This window comes from Diospyros lotus, chromosome 15 (genome assembly GCF_014633365.1).
Source record: "Diospyros lotus cultivar Yz01 chromosome 15, ASM1463336v1, whole genome shotgun sequence".
In the NCBI taxonomy this organism is placed as follows: Eukaryota; Viridiplantae; Streptophyta; class Magnoliopsida; order Ericales; family Ebenaceae; genus Diospyros; species Diospyros lotus.
The window spans coordinates 6,578,683-6,603,652 of NC_068352.1; the positions used below are offsets into that span (position 1 = coordinate 6,578,683).

Here is a 24,970-nt window from a genome sequence, read left to right on the forward strand (position 1 = left end):
TTTTCTTTTCTTAGGCCTTACTAACCCAAATTTTCCAAAAATTTGAACACATTTAATTTTCATTAAAACCTCCACTTTTCTCACTCCAAACCCTCATTACACAACAAAATTTCTACTATTCTATTTCTTGGGTGTTTCCCACAACACACACCCAAAAATAAGGCCTTCACCAAAACTTAGGTTTCCACATGTCATAAGCCACAATCTCATTTTCACTATAAGATTAAACATTCTCAAAATATAAAATACACACATGATCCTAGGCTTTAACAAGCCATTTCCAACCAAACAAATTACAAGGCATGAACTAATCACAACAACATAGGCCTTTCATATGCTACACACTATTCTTGGATCTTCTTTTCGTGCTTCCACATGCCATTCCACCATTGCCTTTACTTTACCATGCTTTCACAACCTACATGTAAAGGTAAAAACCTCATGAGCTATTAAGCTCAATAAAGGTGCAATGCAAAATAAATATGAACATAACAAGATTATATGATGCTAAATGCATGCAAATGTGGCTAGGTCTCTTTGCCCTCACAACCCACCAAGGTTAGAGATATCAACCCACTATTTCAACCATGTTCCCAAACTAACCTATGGCCATAAGTCTCATGAACACAAAAGAACATGCCAAATGCAACATATACATTTATGAACCATACTTACTACACATTACAAGGCCACCCTCCCATGGGGCCATCCCTTACCTCATTCTTCTCTTTGAAGCTTTAAATCCTCTTCTCAAGAGAGCTTCCATCCTCATCTTCTCTCATCTATGATGGCATTCCAAAAGAAACTTACTTTGCATACAAAGCTTACTAAAATAAAGAAAAGAAAGAATGCACTTACCTTGACTTCTTCTTATTCCTTCACTATTTCCTCCATGGGAGACTTCTTTCTCTCTCTTTTTTTTCTTTCATTTCTTTCTCCAAATGGCCAGAGGAATATAAGTCCTCCTCACTTGCCCTTAAATACTACTCTTTCCCATTTTCAAGAATGGATCTCCACCATTCATTAAAAGCACAATCCATGTGCTTTAGGAGAATTAAATCTCCACCATTCATTTCAAATAAACAAGTCTCCTCTCTAGGAGAAAGCACAATCCATGCTCTTTATCTTGATTAATCTCATCCATTGGATTATTTTCTCCTTTCAAGAAAAGATCTCAACCACTCATTCCTTTAATATTTGGCAATCCATGCCATTACTTCTCTTTAAATCCCCATCTTTGGATTCATTCTCTTTTCAAGAATAGATCTCATCCATTGATTTCTTGAATTTTTTATTTATTTCTCATTTACTTAAATGAGACTATTTTCATAACCATCACACTTGAGAGACATAATTAATTTCTTTCTCATTTAATAAATCCCACAATTTTCAAGCATTAATGGGTGACTAATTTCTCATTTTCTTTTAGATTTTCCTTAATCCATATAATCATGTCTCTCATTAATGCAAGAATGACCAATATCATTTCTTTTTGCATTTATTTAATTCTTCTCTATTTAACTTGGATCACATTAAGCCATGTGTCACTCCAAGACACCAATCTTGGCTTCCAAGTTCTAATCTCATCCATCCATGTGGCATCACCATATTTATTCTTCAATATAGGAAAAATTAATTATTTTACCACATAATTGAATATCCACCATTTTCCCAATATTCTATAATTAAATTCCTTTATGGAAATAAATTTCAAAATTCCCAAAATACCCTTTGTGAATTTATTAATCCCATATATCTCCACATAAATACAAAATTGTGATTTAATTCACTTACACACTTAATTCCACATAGGAATTATTCCCAATTTATCAAAATACATTTTTTATTGGACTTCACTATCCAAATTACCAAAATACCCCTCTCATAAGGCACCAATATTCTCAAGGATCTAACACCTTCTCAAGGGCATTTTTGGAAGTTTTCTTACTTCCTTTCTCATTCTCATAACACTAGGATTACTGGGTGTTACAGAATTCATGTTCACTTAGTAAAGGCTTTGGTCCTTGCAACACTCACATCCTTGTGACAACATTTTTTCTCTTGGAATTACATCCTTGCAGCATTCTCATCCTTATGGCAATCACACTTGGCATTCATGTTCACTTAGTAAAGGCTTTGGTCCTTGCAGCAACACATTTTCTCTTGGAATTACATCATTGCGGCACTCTCATCCTTGTGGCAATCACATTCGATATTCATGTTCTCTTAGTAAAGTCTTTGGTCATTGCAGCACTCTCATCCTCGTGGCACTCACATCCTTGTGGCAGTTTTTTTCTTCTAGGTAATCACAGTACCCTCAACAACACATACTATTTCAGTAACATAAATCCCCTTTTAGAAATATAATTTCTCTTGGACACCAAGCTCAGGCACCAACATCAGCTAGTCGCATGTCATAAAATTTAATTGTTGTATTCTATGCAACAACAACACCCAAGAAGGAGGTGAATTGGGTTTTAAAGAATTTTTCTTGATTTAAAATGACTTTAAGAGAAACAATTTGGACTTTTACAAACTAATGCTTCAAATAAATCCTTAACAGAAACTGATAAGAGAAATGTAGAATAAGTTTTATGTAAGAAAAATTGTCCTCTTAAAGATATAGAAAACTATTGTTTTAAGAATTAAAATTGAAGACATATTAGGAGAGAAAAACTGGAACTTACTGAAAGCTAAAATGAAAGTACTGAAATAGAAGAAGTAAAAACAATGAAGCACACACAAATTTATAGTAGTTCAACCAACAAGGCTACTCCACTCCCTTAGCTCATCACCAAGGATTTAACAATCCACTTAGTTTTTCTAGGCTCAACTATAACATCATCTTTTCACATATGCAGTTGCAACATCTACTTTTAACAGGCTCAGCAGTAACCAATACAACTAGTTTTTAAAGTCTCAACTAAAACCACTGCCTTTTCACAAGATCAAGCATAACCTTTTATCTTTTCAAATGATCAGGCACAACCTCTTACCTTTTAGGAATTAGGCGTAACCACAAGTGCCCCACTTGTCTCTCCCCCACCCTTTTCGAGTTTGGGAGCATAGACCTCAGAAGGAGGGGATGGAATTTCAGGTTGGCCAGTACAAAGAGGTGGTGGTCCAGCTTGAGCTGCCACCTCAACAGCTTTCTAACGGGTAAACAGCTTCATTCACTTCATTCCTACAAACAAAAAAGCTTCCAAATTAGAGCCTGTGGAAATGACATGTATGAAGAAGGGAAAGCAACGAAATCAAACTGTCTACAAATCAAAGAGGAAGAGGAAGAAGGCACAGTCAAGGGGAGCCAAACCCTTAGGAAGAGGCCACTCCTACGGAGGGACAACCCCTCCTTTTGCTAAGACATCGATTACCGGAGGAGCTAGGGGCGCAAAGGAAGCATCAAAGGACCCTCGCACCTTGATGATTCTCTTGTGTGGAGTACCCAGCCATCCTTTCTCAACTGGTCCTCGGAGAGAAGGTCCAGGAGATTCACTAGACCTCTATGCAAGAGTCGGCGCTGCTCATCCTTATATTGCTCCCAGAGGTTAGGAATTGACACAGAAAGAATTGGCTTAGCCACTCTATCATCTAAATACCAACCTTAAGGAGAGTACCACTTGCTCGATAGGGGATTCACAACGAACCAACGAGAATCAAAATAATGTTCCTTGGGTGGAATCCCCACGAACAAACAATCCTCAACGCGCTCCCTATAAAGTGTATACAAGTGATAGCAAGACTGTCCCAATCTAAAGCGATAAAGTAGAAAAGAAGATCAACAGTGGGGGGCACCCCCTTCTCTTGGATTAAAATTAAAACTCCACCAACTGAGCCCAACCATTAGGATGTAATTGGGCCAGGGCAAGACCACTTCGACGAAGAAATTCAATGCTAAAGGGGTGGAGCAGAAGAAGAAATCCTAGATGAAAACTTATTTCATGAGTTGTTATACACCCCTCCAAAACGGTAGTATTACATGATTTGCCTGGCTTAGGCAATCTAACACGAAAAAATGGGGGAATACGATAGTTGTCCACCAATTGAGCAACCTTGTTGGCTGTTAATGCAGAATGCCTGCCCATAAGAAATCGGTAGGTGCGTCCCTCGAGATCCTAAGTATGAAAATATACCCCCTAGATGCCATGTTACCAGAAAGCAAGAAGAAAGCCAAAGTAAGAGAGGTACTAGGCTTAGAAGAAGAAAAAGATAACCCCACAGTGTGGCACTAAAAGGACACGTTTCCCTAAAGAGAGAAGGCAAAAAAGGAAAACACAAAAGCTAGCGGCAAGAAACCTAGTGCATGAAGGCTGGTGACTAGAAGCTCGCAGCAAAGAGCTCGCGGCAAGGAGCTTGTGGCGAGGAGGCTAACGACAAGAAGCTCGCAGAAAAGAGGTTAGCGGCAAGGAGCTAACAACAAGACACTCACGGCGAGGTTGCTCGCAGCAAAGGCCAAAAGCTTGGGAGTCCTTGCGGCAAGGTCTGAGATTCTTGCGACAAGGGTTGAAATTCTTGGGGTAAAACATCAACGCTAAGAAATATTCTAACAATAAGAAAAAAAGAGGGAAGGAACCCTCATGACAAGAACTAGGAGTAAAAGACTTGAGGTAACACGAAAAGAAAAGTCCTGCGGTAGAAAAATACTTGGATGTTTCCTTGCAGCAGAGAGATTCTATATCTGGGGTAAAAGCACAGGAAATAACTGAGGTAAGTGAAATTTATAAGAGCATTCTGGAAGGCCGATGGGTGATGAAGAAATTACCTCGAGGGTAATAACTGACCTCGCGGTAGTGTGCCTCTACGCCACGCCCTATTCGACAATAAATTTTCCTACTCTTCTATTTTACCTAAAGGCAAAAAAGAAGAGTAGGGGCAATTGTGTACCATAAGAGCTAGGAAGGAGAAAATGAGGACTTTTTAAGCAAAAATATTGAAGCTTGCGGCAGTGTGCTTTAAGTCGCACAAAAAGGAGTGGGCTCACGGCAATGAAAGCCTTATGGCAAAGGCTGGCTCGCAGGAATCAGCCTTGCAGCAAGAGGGCTCGCGGCAAGGGGTTTGCAACATTTTGGCTCGCGACAAAGAGCCTCGCAACAAGGGTCTTACAACAAAGGCAGCCTCACGATAAGGGGTCTTGCGGCAATCTGCCTTACGACAAAAGGCCTGGAAACATCGAGGCTCATGGCAACATAGCCCATGGCAAGGGGCCTTGCGGCCCCATGGACCTTGCGGCAAGAGACTCCACCTAGCAAGACCAAGACTCCCCCTCAACAACTGACACGTGTCAACACCAAGCGTCCTTGAGGACCCCGCCCTATAAATACCCAGCTATAAGACAATGAAAAGGACTTGCAAATTCGATAAAATTTTGACACATTAACTACGTTTTTACTATTTTTGTTAATAATTATCTTCATCCAGTACTGACTTAGGCATCGTCATCGCAGACGAGGATTCCCGTGAGTCTTCTAACCCATTTTCAAGTATCAACAGGCAACATTCTTGTGGCAAGATCTTTGAAGCGAACATCTTTAAGGCGAGATCCTTGAGACAAACATCCTTGCGGTGAGATCCTTGAGGCGAACATTCTTAAGGCGAGATCCATGAGGCGAATATCCTTGCGGCAAGATCCTCGAGGTGGACATCCTTGCCGTGAGATCCTTGAAGCGAACATCTTTGTGGCAAGATCCTTGTGGTGAAAATCCTTAAGGAAAACTTCCTTGCGACAACTTTTCTTATGACAACCTTATTTCACAAGACACCAAGCTCAAGTGCCTATAACAGTTGGTCCTACATCATAAAATTTAATTGTTGTATTTTCAGCAACAACAGAGCTAAAACCAAACATACAATCCTTCACCTACGCAAGAACAACCACTAGCACATAATTAGCAAAAACCCCTCACACAACAAGTGAGTAAAAATAACAAACTTACAACCAATAGGCAAAATCAAATAAGTCACCACTAGAGAGTTCCACCAACCAACAACACTTCAAGCACTTGAACTTTTTCACTCTTGTTTGAATGCTCTTTTCAATAGTTTGTTCTCTGTTTTTGGCCTCCATACTCACCTCATATTTATACAAGCATCTTCAGTTAACTAGTTGTTACAAAGAGGGGTGCGGAGCATTTTTGAAATTCAAAAATCTCTTCAGCTTTTCCAACTTGCAGCTAGAACATTTCAACATTTGTTGGGATCTTGGCTTACAAATATATCAGAAAAATAATTTTGTGTAAAATAAAATCAACCTAAGAAAGTCAAGTAGACAACTTGATAACAAGATTAATCATAAGCTTTTCAAAAACAAAAACGCAAGAGAGTTAGATGCAACCAAATCAAAATCTGCAAAAGAAAAGTCAAGAGCATCTTTTCTCAAAAAGAGATTTAACTTTTTGCATTGGTAAATAAAGCCATGATTTTGAGGTATAGGGTAAAAGCATATTGTAAAAATGTATATTTGGCATGCAACAAAAAGAGACACAAAAAGAAATGTACATACAAAAACGACCGTTGAACTTCAATTGACCTAAGGTGCAACTTCGGTCAACTAAAGTTATCTAGTAGCCATTCGCATAACTTTGATCAAATGCTAGGTCGACCTAAGATTGAGGCCAAACTTTTTGGCCAACTTCAATCAATTGAAATTAAATTTCAATCGACCTAAATGGCACACGAGAAGATTTTAACATTCTGCCTCATTTCAGTCAACTTAGGCTAAACATTAGTCAACCTAAGATACATAGACACGAAAAACATACTTTTTTCAACACAAAAGAATAATGAAACTTATTTATATCATAAAATTATTTTTGTTATCATCAAAATTTTATTTGTCTACCATTGAGCTTAACATATATTGTTTTAAAGTATCATGAACATTGAGCTTGAATATAAAACTCAATTTTCTCAGCATATAAACATTAAACTCAAATAAACACAATTGATGTTTGTGAAAGTTGGATAAAACAAACTTTCTAATCACACTCACTTGGTTATATAAAAAGCCTTAAAGGAGCTAATATAATGAGATATTCCTATCTCGTGAAATTTCCTAAATTCTTAACAAATAATATGTTGAGAACATTGAATGTTACTCAACTAAGAAATATTCCTTTTTCCAAATTCAAAAAAAAAAAATCTTTCTACTAGGCTCATGCATTAATACACAACATAAAGATACAACATGCATAAATACATTTACATTGTGAATCATGCTCATATGAAATATTCATAAGTTAAGCATCTCGTTATTACTTGACTAACATAAAACACATAGAGCATAATAAATATGTTGAACACAAAATAACATAACATATATCAAGGATGCTCTAGCTTGAGCATTGTGATAACTCATTCATATTTAATAAACAAGAACACATATAAGATTAACAGAAACATATAAAGTATTGCAAATGAGATAAGCACAAAACTAGTGATGTCTCAAAAAATGAGAGCACACATAAGCTTATCAAATCATATATGGCTTCTATTCCATAAGCTCAATACACATATACAACTAATGCATAATTTGAGCAATTCTTGAAAGATAGAATCTTTAGAGTTAAATTACTCAAATACATTAAACTTAAACGTGAACAACACTATAAAGTATTGCTTGAAAAATATATAGCACCTATATTCTTATTCGAGTGATTAACTATCACTTGATTTCCAGCTAGAGAAGATAACATAAATGCTGCTTTAAAAACAATCAATCTCATAAATAGTTGAATGATTTGCTTATCAAGTGACGTGCATTCAAAATTATAAGTTCTTCAAGTGTTCTTCTATTTAAATTTCAGAACATTGAGAACTTTAAGGATTTGATACTAAATATCAAATAAATAACTTAGGCTCTATGATTTGAAACTTAAAATAACTTGTCTAAGCAAATATACATTTACTCAAAAGAAAAGATGACTGATACTAAGGCATCAACTAAAGCCTATTGCCTTTAAGCTTGAGAAATGCTATCACATAATTTGAGTGCTTAAAATATTCTCCAATTTTAAGCTTACTCTAAGTGTCATGATGATATATGACATTTATCCATGACATTGATACATTAGCATACTTAAGATATCCTTGAGATCCTAGAACAACTTAGCACATTAACAAATGAGAACCAACAAGAAGATAAATTATACATATACTAAGGTTGTCGACACAACCTTTTCATGAAGAATAGGACAATATAAATCTTATGAAACAAAGGCTCAAGTACCAACACTTGAGAATGTGATCTTTTACTTTAAGAATAGAACACATTACTCTAAAACTTGAGTAATGTTGTCACATAAATCATTTATCATATAAAATATCATGAGCCTCTACAAAGCACTCATGCAATATCTTTAGGATAACCCCAAAAAAAGGCATATACAAACATATCAATAAAATATATGGCTAGAGCAATTGTAACACATATAAGAACAATCATCATACTACAAGATAAACCTCTCAAGGAAACCTCAACATATATTCTAAATAAGAATAACCTATCAAGATAGTCTTAACATATCCTTAAGCACCAATATGAATACAAAGCAGATCAATAAACCTAACAAAACATAACATAAGAAGACATTAAAGTCTTAACATATCACAATCATCATCAAAACAACTAGATCATGCAACTCAACAAAATTGCTGAGAGGATTAATGATTTATTATTCGTTGTGCTTGTGTAACTAATCCTCTAACTTGAAGTAGCATAATTGTCTTATATATTAGTGTGTGAGATTTATTGGTGATATAAATTCATCCAATTGTGATGTAGGGATGTTCATTGTGTAGTCTCATTCGACTAGTATATGGAGGCAGGTGTTTTCTAGATAGGATCCATTACCTCTAACATGGTACAAACGTCATATGAGATCTTATGTTGGTATGTGATAGGAGAAGTCCTTAGCTAAGGTATGAATGATTGAAAAAATATTTTCATCGTGTTATCTCATCACACTAACTGAGATCTATCACGTAGTACTGAGTTGGTGAATTTAATCAATCCATATCTCTCACTCAGTTGAGAACTCAGTAAAAAAAGGATTGAATTTCACAATAATCATCAACAAAATAGGTTCACTTTGAATTGACTTCATTATCATTTAGATTATCTTGATATGTTGCTAAACGCCACTCAAGATCGTCAAGGTATTTTGAGAAAATGGAGATATTCTTATAATAGATCGAAGAGCTTGATTGACATCAAAGGAGTTTGATGTTTCCTGATTGTTATTTAGTGGTGAATCTAGAAAATCACATACCCAAAGGTAAAGTGACCAAAATAAAAAAGATGGGACTTGTGTTATGTTCTCGATGCCATTAAGAGTTAATGGAGGGTTCAATTATCATTAAGAGTTAATAATAGATTTCTATACAATTGAGTAAGCACCTTGCAGCAACAAATACCAAACTGTCAACTCCTTTCATAAACTATTGACAATTTTTCAAAAGTTGAAAATTTGTTGACTCCTCAATGAATGTTATCAATAGTTTCTATTCGAAAGATTGTGCTTGGAAGGTTCAAGACTCATTGGAAAGTTCACTAACTCCCATGCCACTTGTAACTCTCTAATGTTGCATGGATTAAGAGTGCATTCATCTTGAAATCCACTAATTATCCTCCCACTAATGCATATGAATAAAGAAATAAAAAGAGAAGAATCTTCTGGCCAAAATTTGCAACTTGTTGATCTTATCAACTCCTTATTCTTGTTCTTCTTCTTCTTTCTCTCAATTGCTCAAGAGTTAGTTTTTGAAACCAAGGAGAGCTACAAGCCTATACGTACCTTTGTAGTCTTCAGCTAGCACTAAAGGAGCTTCAAAGGATTTTGGAAGTTAGCTTGGTGTGGACCAACTAGGCCTTCACACTTGAGGAGGATAAGGTCAGCTTGTGAAGCTTCTCCTACATCAAACATTGATTCTTCAAAAGGTAGCCATTTTCTAAAAAGTTCAATTTATTGTATGGTTATTGCATGTTGCTATTAAATTTCATATGGGTTTTCTGTTTATTTTTTATGCGCACATAAGATGTGAAAAGTCTTAAAAACCCACACACCATATAAGATCCCCAACAATGGTCGGATGAATCAACACAAAAAAAGGCATACCTGAGTCAAACCCTGGCAAAAGATGGTCTCTAATGTCTCTAAGGTAAAAACAATTATCCCTTTCAAGTCGACACAAATAGGTAAACTGTGTATCAGTTTGATCGCCATCCAACCTTCACTAAAATGGTTACTCTCTCAATCCAACCAATTTGACTAACGAAATGGCGCATGGGATTGCATAGTCTCCACATTGCCATGTATAGTGTTCAATAACGAATCGGTGGCTTACAAGTGGATGGCTTCATCCCTTAGAGGTGGAGTAATTGAGTTTGAGTCCAGAGCCTTGGATTTCTTTTGTCTAGGAGCTAGAGTGTTCTTACCCCACATTTGAGCACATTGTTGCTCATTTTCAGCTTATTCCATCTCTAGCCTGCCTTTGCCTCATAGTTAAGCTTCATCAATCATCTTTTCTACAAGAAATAAGAGCAAATCAAGTTAACTACATAAATAAAACCAAATACAAGATAAAGTGGTAACAAGATAAGGAATCTAAAGATCAGCCTAAAATAATATCTACCCTAAGTATGGGTGTTGGCACATGCCTCCTAAGAAGAAAGCTTCTTTGGAAATCAACTTCAAAGCACTAATATGGATAAGACCCTTTAAGAGCTCGGCTTCCCTTTTCTCCAACTAGGATATTTAATGGTCTCAGGATAAGATTCGCACACCTTTGGTTAAAAAAGAACTACGTTTTCTAGGAGTATACAAAGGAAGGATTGTCCACAATGAACATACATCAAGAAAGGGTCATAAATGAGTAATGAAGCTCAAATTTGTCAATGGAATCAACTCAAAAAAGTTTGAGAAAACGTCCGGCCCTAGGCACAATACCCTTACCCTTACCCTTATCTTTACAACATAAGACGAAGGTGATCAAACTCCTCCATCTATTGGGAACCAATTAGGAGGGGAAACTTAGAAGAATGCAAAACACGTCACCAATAAGGGCTTCATTATATATTGTTATCCCCCTAGAAAGAACCTAGTGGCCTTTCAATTATCTAGTACAACATACCAAAAACCCTCCAAAGAAGGATGGTATTTTCGAACTAAGTAGATCACTTTATCCTTTGTTAACACTAAAGAATCTGAGGTTCAGTCTGAAAGAAGACTTTTAAGATCAAACTCTATTTCTCCCCCAATATGAGCACCTATTAATATTACATCACAAAAAAAAAAAAAAAAAAAAATAGATCTATTTGGGAAAGACTCGACCTTTCAACACCACCTACCTATACCCTAGATCTATGAAGGGATGGACAGGAGTTGGACAAGTTCAAGGAGTCCAAATCATTACTCTCCCCAACTTTGCTGGATGAGGACATGGTAGGAGCTAGTTGACACAAGTGTAAAGAGATAAAAGACAAGAAGTTGAATTAAGTTATGGAAATGAAGGATTAACCTACCTAGGGGTAAGAGAACTAACCTATCAAAGAAAACGCCAAGTCACAAAAGAAGGAACAAGGCATTTTGGTCTAGAAAAGAGATGCCTTAGCCGAGCTAGGTGCGCTTGGGCAGAGTTAGGGCACCCCTTGTTGAGTTGTCGCCTCTCACTATCAAGCTCATGATCGAGTTGTCACCAAGCTCGTCTTTGATGAGTTGCTTCCTCGTCGAGCCCTGTCAGCTAGGGCTTTACTTGGGCTGAGTTGGAGCTTTCCCCTTGCCAAGCTACTACCAAGCTATTGCTGTCGAGCTACCATCACTGAGTTGTAATCATGTCGCTACCAAGTTGGACCTTGTCTCGTTGAGCTACCACCTTTCCATATAGTCGAGCCAAGTTGTTCCACTATCAAATTATATCATACCCAAGGTTCTCTAAGGCTACATGAGCTACTTATTTATAAGGTTCAAGTGGAGTGGAAAACAAGAAATCAAAAAACATCTCTTCCAATATAGTAGTCATCCACATCTTCATCAATAATTATCATGAACAAATGGCTCCCAAAAAAAATTAAAGAGATTAGCTCAGTTACTCCTCAAGTTGACCGAGATACTCAGCTCAAGGAGTTGAGGAGGGATAAGTGATAAGAGAATAATCTAGGGTGAGAGAAATTACTCCACTACCTATGTGGGCCTACCAAACACATGGTGTCACATGTAAAAAAATAAATAAATAAAAATAAAAAAATCTAAAGTCACTACATGTTTTCATTGGGAAACACCACGTGTCTCCTAAATCTAACTCGACTTGGATCTAGATCAATCATGAATCTCTCTAGCAAACTTGGTCGATCAAAAATCTTTTTACTATTTCAAAAATCTCTCTACCCATTCAAAAATCTTGGCCCAAAAACCAAGTTAGAATGTCACTTCATGCCATCTAAAAAAAGGATTGAGCTCTTAAATGTATAAAGAAACAAGAAAGTTTTGCCAAGATATAAAATTTCTCCCCAAGAGTTCTAACTTAATCACCAAACTTCTCTAAACAGATAAAAGCTTTGCCATTGCAAATACTAGATTCAAGACAAGATCAGACCTAGGTGATCGAGTCATAAGTTACTAACTTATGTATGTTAGTAATAAATAAATTTATTTTATTATATATGTTTTTACTATTATATTTACGAATGTTATTGAAATCAAAAGTTTCTAAATCCTGACTTCTATGCATTTATTTGTCCAATAACTTTCGTTTTTGTTTGATTTCTCTTTTTCTGAGAAATTTTATGTTCTATGAATTTATTATGTAGTTAGAAAAGGTGTATGTTTTTTCAAAAAAAAATTATAATATATATTAAATTTTGTTTGAGAATTTTAAATAAAATTGACAACGTGAGAGAGAAAGGAGCAGGGCTGGGCTACATGTGTTGGAAACGGCAATAGCAACCATTGCGATGGCAGATAAAAGATAAAAAAAATTAATATGGCCTTTAACTTAGAAGATATACTACTTTTACTCAATGAATTGGTTTATTCGTCTCCATAAAGAACATACGAGCCAAAAAATAAAATTCAAAAATTAAAGTACCAAATCACAAAAAGATTCAACCAAATTGAGTTTTAAAAAGCTAAACGATGTTACTGGAATAAGTCCCCAAGTAACTAAGCCTACAGACGGCCAGATGGGGGTAGACAAGTAGAAAGGTTGTGGATGATCGGCTATACTAAAAAGAGTGGTCACTTCTTCTAGATCTCGAAATTGAAAAGATTATACAAGCTGGCTACAAATGGACGAAACCCTAGTGGAGACGGGCAATGTTCAAAGTTCAATTGAAATTTGAAAGAGACCTCGCTTCACATCTTCTTAGAAATTTGATTGATGTGACCTCCGCCAGTCTCACCAGCAGATATCACCAATTCGACAAAAGAGCCAGCCAGGCAGCAACCATATCATTCATATCTAAAAAAGCAAGCATTCCTCAAAAATCGCTACTAAAACCCAGTCAAGTCACCAACCCATCATAAAGAAGAAAACAAAACAAATAGAGAGTTTTATAGTAGAGTACTAAGGCAGCGCAGGCAGAAACGAAAGTCAAAATAAACTACCAAATCAGGATTGAATGCTTCTTGCTATTTAATCAACTTCCTCCATCTTGCTGCCCTCTGCATCGGCTTCTGTCTCCTCCAGCGGGGGCATCTCAACATCGGCTTCGCCAGATTCCTCCTCAATGCTCAGGCCAAGTTTAAGCATTCTATGGATTCTGTTGCCGAAGGTATTCGGGTCATCCAGGCTGAACCCCGAGGTGAGCAAAGCAGTCTCGAACAGCAACAGAACCAAATCTTTCACCGACTTGTCGTTCTTATCAGAATCAGCTCTCTTTCTAAGCTCCTCCATTATGGGATTCTCCGGGTTGATTTCCATTGTCTTCTTGCTAGACATGTAGCCAGCCATGCTCGAGTCCCTCAGAGCCTGGGCCTTCATGATTCTCTCCATGTTGGCCGTCCAGCCATACTCTCCAGTCACCAAGCAGCAGGGAGAGTCCACAACGCGATCAGACACCACCACTTTCTCTACTCTGTCCCCTAAAACATCTTTAATCACCTTGCAGAGGCCCTCGAACTTCTCCTTGAGACCTTCCTTTTTCTTCTTCTCATCTTCGCTCTCATCAAGTTTCAGACCTTCCTTGGTTGCGGAGACCAGTTTTTTCCCCTCAAATTCCTTCAACTGTCCCACTGCATATTCATCGATTGCATCAACCATGTAAAGAACCTCATAGCCCTTTTTCTTTAGCTTCTCCAGGAATGGAGAGTTCTCAACAGCTTTCTTGCTCTCACCAGTGATGTAGTAGATGTCATTCTGACCCTCTTTCATCCTAGTAACATAATCTTTCAAGCTAGTCATCTCATCACCACTCTTGGTGGAGTGGTATCGGAGCAGTTCAGCAAGCTTAGACTTGTTCTGCGAATCCTCGTGAATGCCAAGCTTGAGGTTTTTAGAGAAGGCCTCATAGAACTTGTTATAATCCTCCTTGTTCTCAGCAATCTCAAAGAAGAGTTCAACGCACTTCTTGACCAGATTCTTGCGAATAACCTTCAGGATTTTGTTCTGCTGCAACGTTTCTCTGGAGATATTGAGAGGAAGGTCCTCAGAATCCACAATGCCCTTCACAAAGCTTAGGTACTCCGGGATCAGTTCCTCACAGTTGTCCATGATAAAGACACGGCGTACATAAAGCTTAATGTTATTAGGCTTCTTCCTTGTGTCAAAGAGATCAAATGGTGCCCTCTTGGGAACAAAGAGAATGGCTTTAAACTCCAACTGGCCCTCAACAGAGAAGTGCTTGACAGCCAAGTGCTCCTCCCAATCATTTGTAAGGCTCTTGTAAAAAGCAGCATATTCTTCCTTAGCGACCTCCTCAGGCTTCCTCATCCAGATGGGCTTCTGCTTATTCACCAAGGACCACTCATGGGATACCTCCTTGATCTTCTTCTTTTTCTTCTCCTCCTTTTCCTTTTCTTCATCAACATCTTCCACCTTTCCTTCCTCATCTTTCTTTTCTTCCTCGTCCTCATCATCAGAAATCTCCTTCTCCGTTGTCTTCTCAATCCAGAGAGAGATTGGGTAGCTGATGAATTCAGAGTGCTTCTTGATCAAATCCTTGAGCCTTCTTTCCTCAAGGTACTCGAGCTGATCTTCTTTGAGGAAGAGGGTTATCTTTGTGCCCCTACCAAGATTCTCACCAGAAGTGTCTCTTGTGATCGTGAATGAGCCACCAGCTTGGGACTCCCAAACATACTGCTCATCATCATTGTGCTTTGAGGTCACTATAACCTTCTCAGCTACCAAGTAAGCTGAGTAGAACCCAACACCGAACTGTCCAATCATGCTCACATCAGCACCAGCCGCAAGAGCTTCCATGAACTCTTTGGTCCCAGACCTTGCAATTGTACCAAGGTTGTTCACCAAATCTGTAGCCATTGAAATAATGCAGTAAGCACAACCAACAAGTAAATTCACCAAAATGCTGTTGCATCATTACTACTTACCAGATTTAGTCATGCCAACTCCACTATCAATGATGGTCAAAGAGTTGTTGGTCTTGTCAGGAATAATATGGATGAAAAGTTCAGGTTGTGCATCTAACTTGCTCTTGTCAGTCAAGCTCTCGAAGCGAATTTTATCCAAAGCCTAAATAATTACAAATTTTAGTATGATAAATACTTAGGCTACACAACAAACTAAACAACTACAAATTTTAGTATGATTAATACTTCAACAGGCAACAAAACAAACACTCTCCAGTTAAACTGAAGCACAAACATCCGTACAATACACCTATGGAATTAACCACTGCAAGCATGAAACTTTTCTCGATGAATTATACAGGAGAACAAACATAACATAGGCCATTGGTTACCTTGAACCACACTTTGCCCCACTACCAGGTCTCCACATAAAACAGGATCAGAAGAAAACTAACAACTCCATTCAAACACGCTACAATGTTATAATTATCCTTCCACAAATTTATCTAAAAGTAGCAGTATCGACTTATAATGGATCAAAATCAATAGCTAGGATGTGGTCTATAAGTGCTATTAGCCAATCACTACGTGAAGTCATCTCCCAATTGCGACTACAGTGTTCAAAGCACTGCTAACAAATGTCGATTACAGAAAAAAATGCACAAATGTCGATTACGGAAAAAACTGCGCAAATGTAAAATTAAATCATTTTTGCAATAAAATCAAAATATAACTATCGAGAATGAACTCTTCTGACAAGAATGTCCCCGTATTAATCCAACCAAGAACATGAAGACTTGGCTATAATTCCTTCATTTACTCGCCTTGGTTATCCTCTTCCCTCCAACAATCCTAGCTTCGAACACGGTTTCCGATCCTAGCAGTCTGATTAATTTAGTTCAAGTTTCCTTTTTCCATTCACCGAGCTGTTTCTCGGCAAACAATCAATCGAAGCACCAATATTTTAGCACAAATAATTCAATATACCACCAGCACAACCAAAACAAATCCGAACAACCTTCCGAATCAAAAGCAACGTTATAACCAACCAAAAGCAACAGATCAAAAGCATCAAACAAAACGAAACACAGAAGAAACTTACATCGGAGGAATTGCTGATGAGTTCGCGGAGAAAGATCTCCTTGTTGCTGTAGAAGGTGTTGATGATCAGACTCAAGAGCTGGTTGATCTCGGCCTGGAAAGCAAACGTCTCCGTCTCCGCCATTGCCGACCTGTAACGCTTTAGAGAGTATCTGCCCTTCTTCTTCTTCTTCTAGGGTTTGCCTAAACAGCGGGAGAGAGAGAGGCAGAGTGGGAAAGAAGTAAGGAAGCGAGGCTTAAATAGGGGGGGGAGCAGCAGAACTAGGGTTTCTAGATCCTTCGATTGGAAATGGGAAAGAGAAATCATAAGGCAAACGGGTTAGTAGAGTACATTGGTAGTGGGGCCCGCCCGGTTCGTCAGGCCAATGGGAGTGGTGCTGGTCGCGATATTTACGTGGGGCCAAACGTGAAGAACGATCCGAACTTAGGAAGCAAGGAAGGAACAAGGAAGGAAGGAATCCAAGTGTCACTTTTTTCACCACTGTATATATTTATTATTATTATTATTATTATTATTATATATATTCATATTTACAAATATATGATGTTTGAGGGCCGGTTGGTGAAGTTTTTAGGTTTTGCCTTTGCATTTAGAAAAATGAAAATTTACTACTTGATAGCTTCCTGTTTGTTCTCGTCTTTATAGCGACAAAAATGGCCCCTTCCTACAGTGACTTAAAGCTTTGTTTTCTTTACTATTTTTAAGTTGTTTTTAATTTTTTAAAATTATGAAAATATATTTATTTTTATATTTTTAAAAATATATTTTTGAAAATAAGAAAAAAAATTAAAATAACAAAAAGTAGTTTTGATTATTTTTATTATAACTACGCTCAAAATTTTTAAAAACGAGAAAAACGTTACAGATAAAAAGAATGCGTTTTTAATAATTTTAAAATTAACACTCAAAATACAATATTGAAAATAAATTCAAAACTCAAAATCAAAAATTAAAACAAAAAGAAAGCATCCCCTTAAATTTTGAAAAATGGGTAAGAGAGAAGAAAATGGATATATGCTCAATTATTACACATTGTTTCGGTATCTTGACTTTGAAAATTATATCCGTAAAATAAACACATTGTCTTGGGATCTCAATTTTGAGACTTGCAAAAGAATTAGACGGGATTAAGTCTCTATATTTTACCTTTGACACTCAAATTAATAAAAAAAAAATAGTTATGGCTTGATAAAAGAAATCAACAATGTTATCTAACATAATGTGCATTATCAAGCCCCCAAGGCATAAGTCAAGCAATCAGACAAGCGATATGTCAGATTCGTATCGGTAGATCGTGAGTTCAATCATCGCTCTACGCAATGAGACAAAGCCTCACATTTGTAATTGATCTCATTTACTGGAATCGATGGCACAAGTGACGGGAGTCGCACAAAGACTATCATCCCAAAATGTGCATTATCAATGTCTAACAAATTTAAGAAAATTGCTTAGAAAAATGCTCACCCAATTTCCCCAAAAAATACAGAAGTTGGGGAGTGGAAGAAAAAGCCTATCAAAGACAAGGACAAGAAGCTGAAAAGGAACATGCAACCGAATCAGGTGCTCATGTTGAATCTGCTGAAAAACCTAGTTTTAGTATCCATTTGGTCAAGATTAGGATTTTAAGTTAAAATCTTTAAGTTTTAATGTACTAATGTTTTATAAGATTTTTTTGATTTGGTGAAATATTATTTTTGGGATTCTTATGTCTGGTTATAAACTCTGTCAAATAGAGAAAAGAAATAGAAATTTGATAACTATTCCCCTATCTTATTCAAATCAACATCTAAGAAATGAAAGCATAAGAATATAAATAGTGGGATATCTCTTAATCAAAGATTACTCAAGTAAGACATTGTTCATAGCAAACAAATTACCCGGAAAGATAATCGAGTATCATGTAGGAAATATTCGAGTAAGGAGCGGGATTACTCATCTAATGAAGAGAAATTAGTCGACTAATATACCAAACAATAGTTAGTTCATTTTTTAGACTCTTATTACTCGATCGTCAAAGAATCGCACTTGACTAACCATTGAATCCTTATCAAATAATGTATTTGTTAGTCAAGTATTCTAGGAATCTAACTCGAGTGATATGAGAATAGGATAAATATATCTTAATATTTCAATAAATCTTATTCAAAATAATCAATTGTCCGACAAGTCATTATTTTAAACATTCATGAGTGTTTTTAAATATACTCTTTTGAAGAGATAGGTTAGACAAAATTATATCTTTGCATTATGTTCTTATGATAATTACATAAGAATTTTGGGATTTATCACCCTTGCGCGGTCCTTCGTCGCTCATTCCCTCGATTTCAGTAGAGAAAATAAATTACAGGTGAAATTTTTGCCTCACTATATAAAGACAATGAGTCAAACCCATGATCTATTAATGCGAATCTCAACTTATCGTGACATATCCACTTAACTTGTATCTTAGTACAATTACATGAGAATTTTACCTTGAGCCTACAAAGGAGAGTTCATGAGTTTTTTCAAGCATTTACCTTCAGGGAATTTGAATATAATTTAATATCATTTATGCCTCATGATGGAAGCATTTTTACGCATTCAAAGGTCAAATCATTCAAATTGATTCTTTTGTGTCATAACTAAAAGCTCAAAAAAGTTCAAAAGATTAAAATAATTTTTTGAATTTTAAGGTGTAAATTTCTTTAAAATTAAAGGATCCCGCATAACAAGCAAATTAGATAATTTCGATATTTAAAAATTTCTCTGAATATTCCAACAAAATGATAAGCAATTATCCATGAATAATTCTAATTCTAAAAAGATTTCGAAATATTGGAATAAACATCACCTATAAAGAATCCTAATCTAGTGGGTTCCAAAATATCAAGATAAGCGTTCTCTATAAGAATCTTAATCTCGAATTAATTCGAATTACTATATACTTCTCTATAAATAGGCAGACATTTATTCCAAAAAATGTACGTTTCTAATACTAGTTTCAATATAGTTTTCATAATTTTCAATGTCTGACTTAAGTATCGGAGTACTTGTATAGGAACCTTCTCAAATCCTCTAACTATTCATTTTTTTCAGACGATTTGACGACTGCATTTTCAATTAAATACATTTATTGTTATATCTTGGTATAATTCTCGTATTTAACATAAGTGATTTTTTAAGAAAATTTTCAATATATGTTAATACTCTCTTCAAAAAGTGCTTTTGTATTGCAAAATATTTGAGAAAAAAACTTTGCTAAAATTCCTATTTCCTTTGCATTAAGGATTTTTCATTCTACCATAATTAAAGTTGCATTTTGATAAAATTATTACAATAGCCCCAACATCTCGTTAGCAATTATTATATCTAAGGAGGCGCGCGCGCACGCGCACGCGCACACACACACACACATATATATATATATATGAAATATTCAAGAAATAAATCAATTTGGGGGAGAGAATGTAACACTCATATGTACACTCAAGTCAGAGAAACTCATTTAAATTCTCAAAAAGAATATTCAAAGACATTGATACCTGTCTTTCATCTCTTATTTTCTGTTCCTTTAAGTCTAATACTATTTAAAAGGGGAGATACATTATTTGTAAGGGAGCATCCACCATAAATTATTCTTAAAAAAATTATCTTACAAAATTATTGAGTATCTAATGTTTCAATTGAGTGAAAATTATTAAGCAAAGTTGTGGTCTCTGTATTTGGAATATTAGTCGACTAGGAAGGTATTATAATCAAATAATATGTGTAGTGATGTTTCTAATCGAGTAAGAAAGGACCTTGGTCGAGTGTATTTGAAACAAGAGAGTTGGGTCTCTATTTTAATTAGCAATAGTAATCGACTATATATATTTGGAACTTTCAATCGAGTATTAGCTGTTATGTTCTCAATCATAGTCTAGTAAAATTTCTTTACACTCAAGTATTACTAGAAATAGTTGAGTAATGGTTAAAATTATAATCGACTATCACTTGGTTAAAATTCAAAAATATAGTCGTTACACAAAGCATTAATTATGTACAGTATTTCCTTTTCAGAAAAAGTAGCTATTGCAAATCCTTATCTGAATGATCCTTTTACGAAATATATCAATTTTGAGCTTCAAGAATAAATCCTAACCCTTAGATTTGAAGAAATTGGAATATTCTCTATTTTTTTTTTAGGTTTAACTCATTTCCATTCTTTAAACTATCAAGTGCATTGAAGACCCAACATTTATATAAACTCAAGAAATGCATAAAGATGAGGTTACTAGAGCTGAAACAAAAATGTCTTCTTGATGAGAATGAAAAAGAAAAAAATAAAAGATGAGCCTAAATGCCATTCGTGATCTTACACCAAGAGAGGGAGTGTATTACTTCATTTCTTATCTTTTGATATAAAAGTTAGCTTAAGAGCAGAGTCGGCTCAACCAATATGGGGGCCTTAGGCAAAAAATTTGATGAGGTTTTTTTAAAAGTATTAATTTTTTTGTAAAAAAATAAATAATACATTTTTTTATTAGAAAATTCCATGATTTCATTAAACTGAAAAATAAAAAAAATTAAAGTTCAATCAATTACAAAATACGATAATCTCTTAATGATGGTGAATTTTCAACTAAAATATATTGTCTCAAAGATCAAGAGAAGCCAAACAACCTACTACAATAAATAAAGAAAAAATAAAACTAATTTTTTATTAAAACTCTAAGAAAATCAGTGCAAGTCGAGGAAAAAATTATACATTTCTATTTCTCCTATATAAGGAAACAAAACAAAATATTAAATTGATAGCATTAATAAGATAAAGTTCACCAATAATGAGCAAATTTTCATTTTGCAAACATGTATTGAACTTTGTTCAGTTTTATGAAAATTAATTTTTTTTACCTTTTGATATGCAAAATTGTTGATTAAATCTCTATAATCAAATTTATCTAATAAATCATATTCAATGTATAATAGTCGTCTACCTATTTGGACCTAGAAACATGCAATGATCTAAGTTGAAGAACACAGATACTAAGAGCCACAGAGAAAGAGAGAGAGAGAAGTGGAAAAAATTCAGAAGGGAAAAGTGAATTTAATGGGAACGGTAAAAAAATTGGAAAGAGAATGGGGAATATAAAAGGTTAGATTGTATTTTTTATTTAATTTTTTAAATAAAATATTTATTATATATATATATATATTACAAATTTTTGAAATTTTGGGGCCTTCCTAATATGGGGCCTTAGGCGGCCGCCTATGCCGCTTCACTATTGAGCCGACTCTACTTAAGAGAATGGGTGAATTAAGCTTTTTTAACCTTCTTTAAATATAAACTCTAATAAAGAGAAATTAAAGTAAGAATGTTGTAAATGAAATAACAAAAGTAGAACACAAGATGTAAAGTGGTTCAACCTCAAATGCCTATTCCACTACTTTGGTTCACAATCAAAGATTTGGCAAACATACTCACAAGTATATTATATTACCTTATAGTTTTTATAGTCTCAACTACAAACCTATATAGTTGACTTTTTATAAACAGGCTCAGCCATAATCATTACCTTTTACAGGATTAGGTGTAACCTTTACAATATTCACAAGAAATATAAAAAGGATTTCTCAAAAGAAAATATGAAACACATATTACAGGTGTTCTCTTGAGGAAAAAAGAGTTTACAGAATAATGAATGTAAAACATTATTTTTTAGAAATCTCGCAAAGAATAGAAAGTGTAAGCTCGTGAGAAGTAAGAAGTAATTGAAAGAATATCGTTTGAAGCTCTAAAAGTTCGATAGAGTATGCGTGAGTAGTTCTTCTAAACTTCTTCAAATAGTTTCATATCATATTTATAGATTTCCTACATTGAATATTCGCTGACATGACAAAGAACAATTTGAATGTTCAATTTGTCTCCCAAATATCACTTTTTATCTCTATAAACATTAAACAACATTTATTAATTCATTCAAGAACATCCATGTTGTTTGAAATGCATTAAATGTACTAAAAAGTTAAAATTAATAAGCATTTAATGCGTCCAATGGCTATATTTTTTAAAGTTTGACAGAAGTTACTCGACTAACTTTTAAGATTACTCGACTAATATAGCACTCACTCAATTGGACTTTTTAAGCATCGATTATATATAAGGTTTTACTCTAGTATGATCAATTCAATACTCGACTGACTCAAAAGACATAAAAACTGCATTTCTTACTCAATTACTAGGCTAAGCTTACTCAATTAATAAATAAATTTACTTGAGTACAAACATTTGATACAAATTAACTTCAAAAACATAAACTTAGCCAAAAAAATCAACCTTTCTTTACTCGACTAATATGATTGTTCACTCAAGTATAAAATCATGTAAGTTGATTATCAAAAATACTTCACTCAATTGATTTTGAGAAAACAGAGAGTTATATAAATCACTTGACTAAAAGATAAATTTACTTGATTACAAAGTAAATTAGTCAATTGAACATAAGCTTAACTCGATTAAAATATACTCAAATTTCATAGCTATAGAGATACTAGATGTTTCTTAAAGGCTTACTCAAGTGTGAAGGATCATTACATGATTATAATAGTACCATACTTGACTTGGCTTTAAAAAATAGAGCTTTGCAAAAATATACTCAAGTAAAAACTTATGATAGTTGATTGAATCACTTCAATGCTCGATTATTTTGAAAATACATTGAGCAATTATTCAATTAGATCAAAGGTTATACTTAGCCGATTTTTCATAAAGATTTTCAGCATACTCGACTATTTTGAAATATATATATACATAAGCATGAAGTTCTCCAATTTAAAAGAATTTACAAAATATTTTAGAAATCATCAATAAATCAAATTTATTGAAAATATAATTTTTAAAAATTAGTTTCTCCATAAATCAAAATATAAATTTCTCAACATATTTGTTTCTCTCGGTCTGTAATTCTGAATTCCCTTTTATGCTTTGATTCTTATTATTGAGGGTTGTTTGTGCTTCACTATGAGTTGTTGCTCAACTATTTATTTTCTTTTTATACTTGTTGTAAGGGTGTCGCCTTGTCCCTAAAAAGGCCTATAATGTTACTTTGAGCCATAAAAATGAAGGTTCCAACTTAATCTGCAAAAGTTGTGGTTACTATTGAGCCATAAAAGTGGAGCCTCCAACTTAACATGCAAAAGTTGAGGTTTTACCTGATCTTGTAAAACTTGAGGTTATACCTTAACCTGTAAAAGTTATTTTCAATTAGTGGACCTGATTAAAATTCTTAGTGAAGAACTAAGATAGTGAACTAAATCAAGTTGTGTTGAACCACTATAAAATTGTGTGTGCTGCATTGTTTTATTTTTTGCTTTCATTTTAGCCAAGTTTCACTTTTAGCATTTGCAATTTTCAGTTTCAACAGTGTCTTTAAAGCAGTAAAAATCTGATCTTTCTAATTTGAATCTACAACACTATCTTAAAGTTATGAACATGTTCAAATTATATTTACAGAATTATTATTTAGAGTTGTTATAAAGTTCAAAATAGATTTTTTATAATATATTTTCATTTTAAAAAAGATTTTAAAACACCCAATTCACCTCCCTCTTAGGTGCACACTCCTATTTTTTTATTTTTTTTTATATCAAGTCGTTCGATCACCATCCTTCCGTCTTTTCATCGTTTTGTCATTTCTCCATCTTTTTGTCAGCAATCGACCTCCATAACAACAACTATCTTTGAGCTCTTTAACCGACAATCGAAACTTTGTCCATCTTCTCTCCTTCCACCAGTAACAACCATTTGTGAGTATATATATAGCTGTGAATGTATGTACATTGCTGCGTGTCTATAATTTTGAATGTATGTAGATATATAGCTTTGTGTGAATATATTTATGAATATATGTATGTCTCTAAATAATTTGATGAGTGTTCCCCTGTTGTTGTGTTCTTGGGATCTATATATATATTTTATGAATATATAAATGTATTTTTGTATGTCTATGAGTAATTTGATTGAATAACTATTTTTATAATTTTTTATATTAAAAATTATATTTATAAAAAGACCTTTATATTTTTTTATTTGCACTTTTCTTCCGCATTTTTGTTTTCTAATTTTTTAAAAATGTCATTTTTTTCGTTTTTATTTCTATGTAACCTAGCAAATAACCCCTCTAGTAATCTTAATAGTTAGAATAATAAATAAGGTATTAATTAAGAGATAGTTTGACTATTTAAGAATAACATTAATTTGTTAACAAAATCTACACCATTAAACGTTATATAAGGTGTCAAAAATCTTAGAGGGGACCTTCACCTAATGAGCAACTAAATGTTTTTTTTTTTTACCAAAATAATGAAAAAAAAAGTTTAAAATAGAATCTCA

At 34.6% G+C, this 24,970-nt stretch overlaps 1 protein-coding gene across 1 annotated transcript; it reads right to left on the reverse strand.

The window, feature by feature from the left end:
* Positions 1-13,409: 13,409 nt before the first annotated feature.
* Positions 13,410-16,876, reverse strand: LOC127791912 (heat shock cognate protein 80). The gene is made up of 3 exons (XM_052322092.1): positions 16,621-16,876; positions 15,540-15,681; positions 13,410-15,461 (listed from the first exon to the last, which is right to left on the reverse strand). Exons 1-3 carry the CDS (start codon positions 16,741-16,743, stop codon positions 13,627-13,629), a joined length of 2,100 nt encoding a protein of 699 aa, XP_052178052.1. The 5' UTR covers positions 16,744-16,876; the 3' UTR covers positions 13,410-13,626.
* Positions 16,877-24,970: the final 8,094 nt, after the last annotated feature.

Coding starts and splice junctions, on each gene's coding strand:
- LOC127791912 (XM_052322092.1), bottom strand. CDS start 16,743: ATGGCGGAGACGGAGACGTTTGCTTTCCAGGCCGAGATCAACCAGCTC. Junction 15,682..16,620: donor TCATCAGCAATTCCTCCGAT/GTAAGTTTCTTC, acceptor GTAATTATTTAG/GCTTTGGATAAAATTCGCTT. Junction 15,462..15,539: donor AGTTGGCATGACTAAATCTG/GTAAGTAGTAAT, acceptor CAATGGCTACAG/ATTTGGTGAACAACCTTGGT.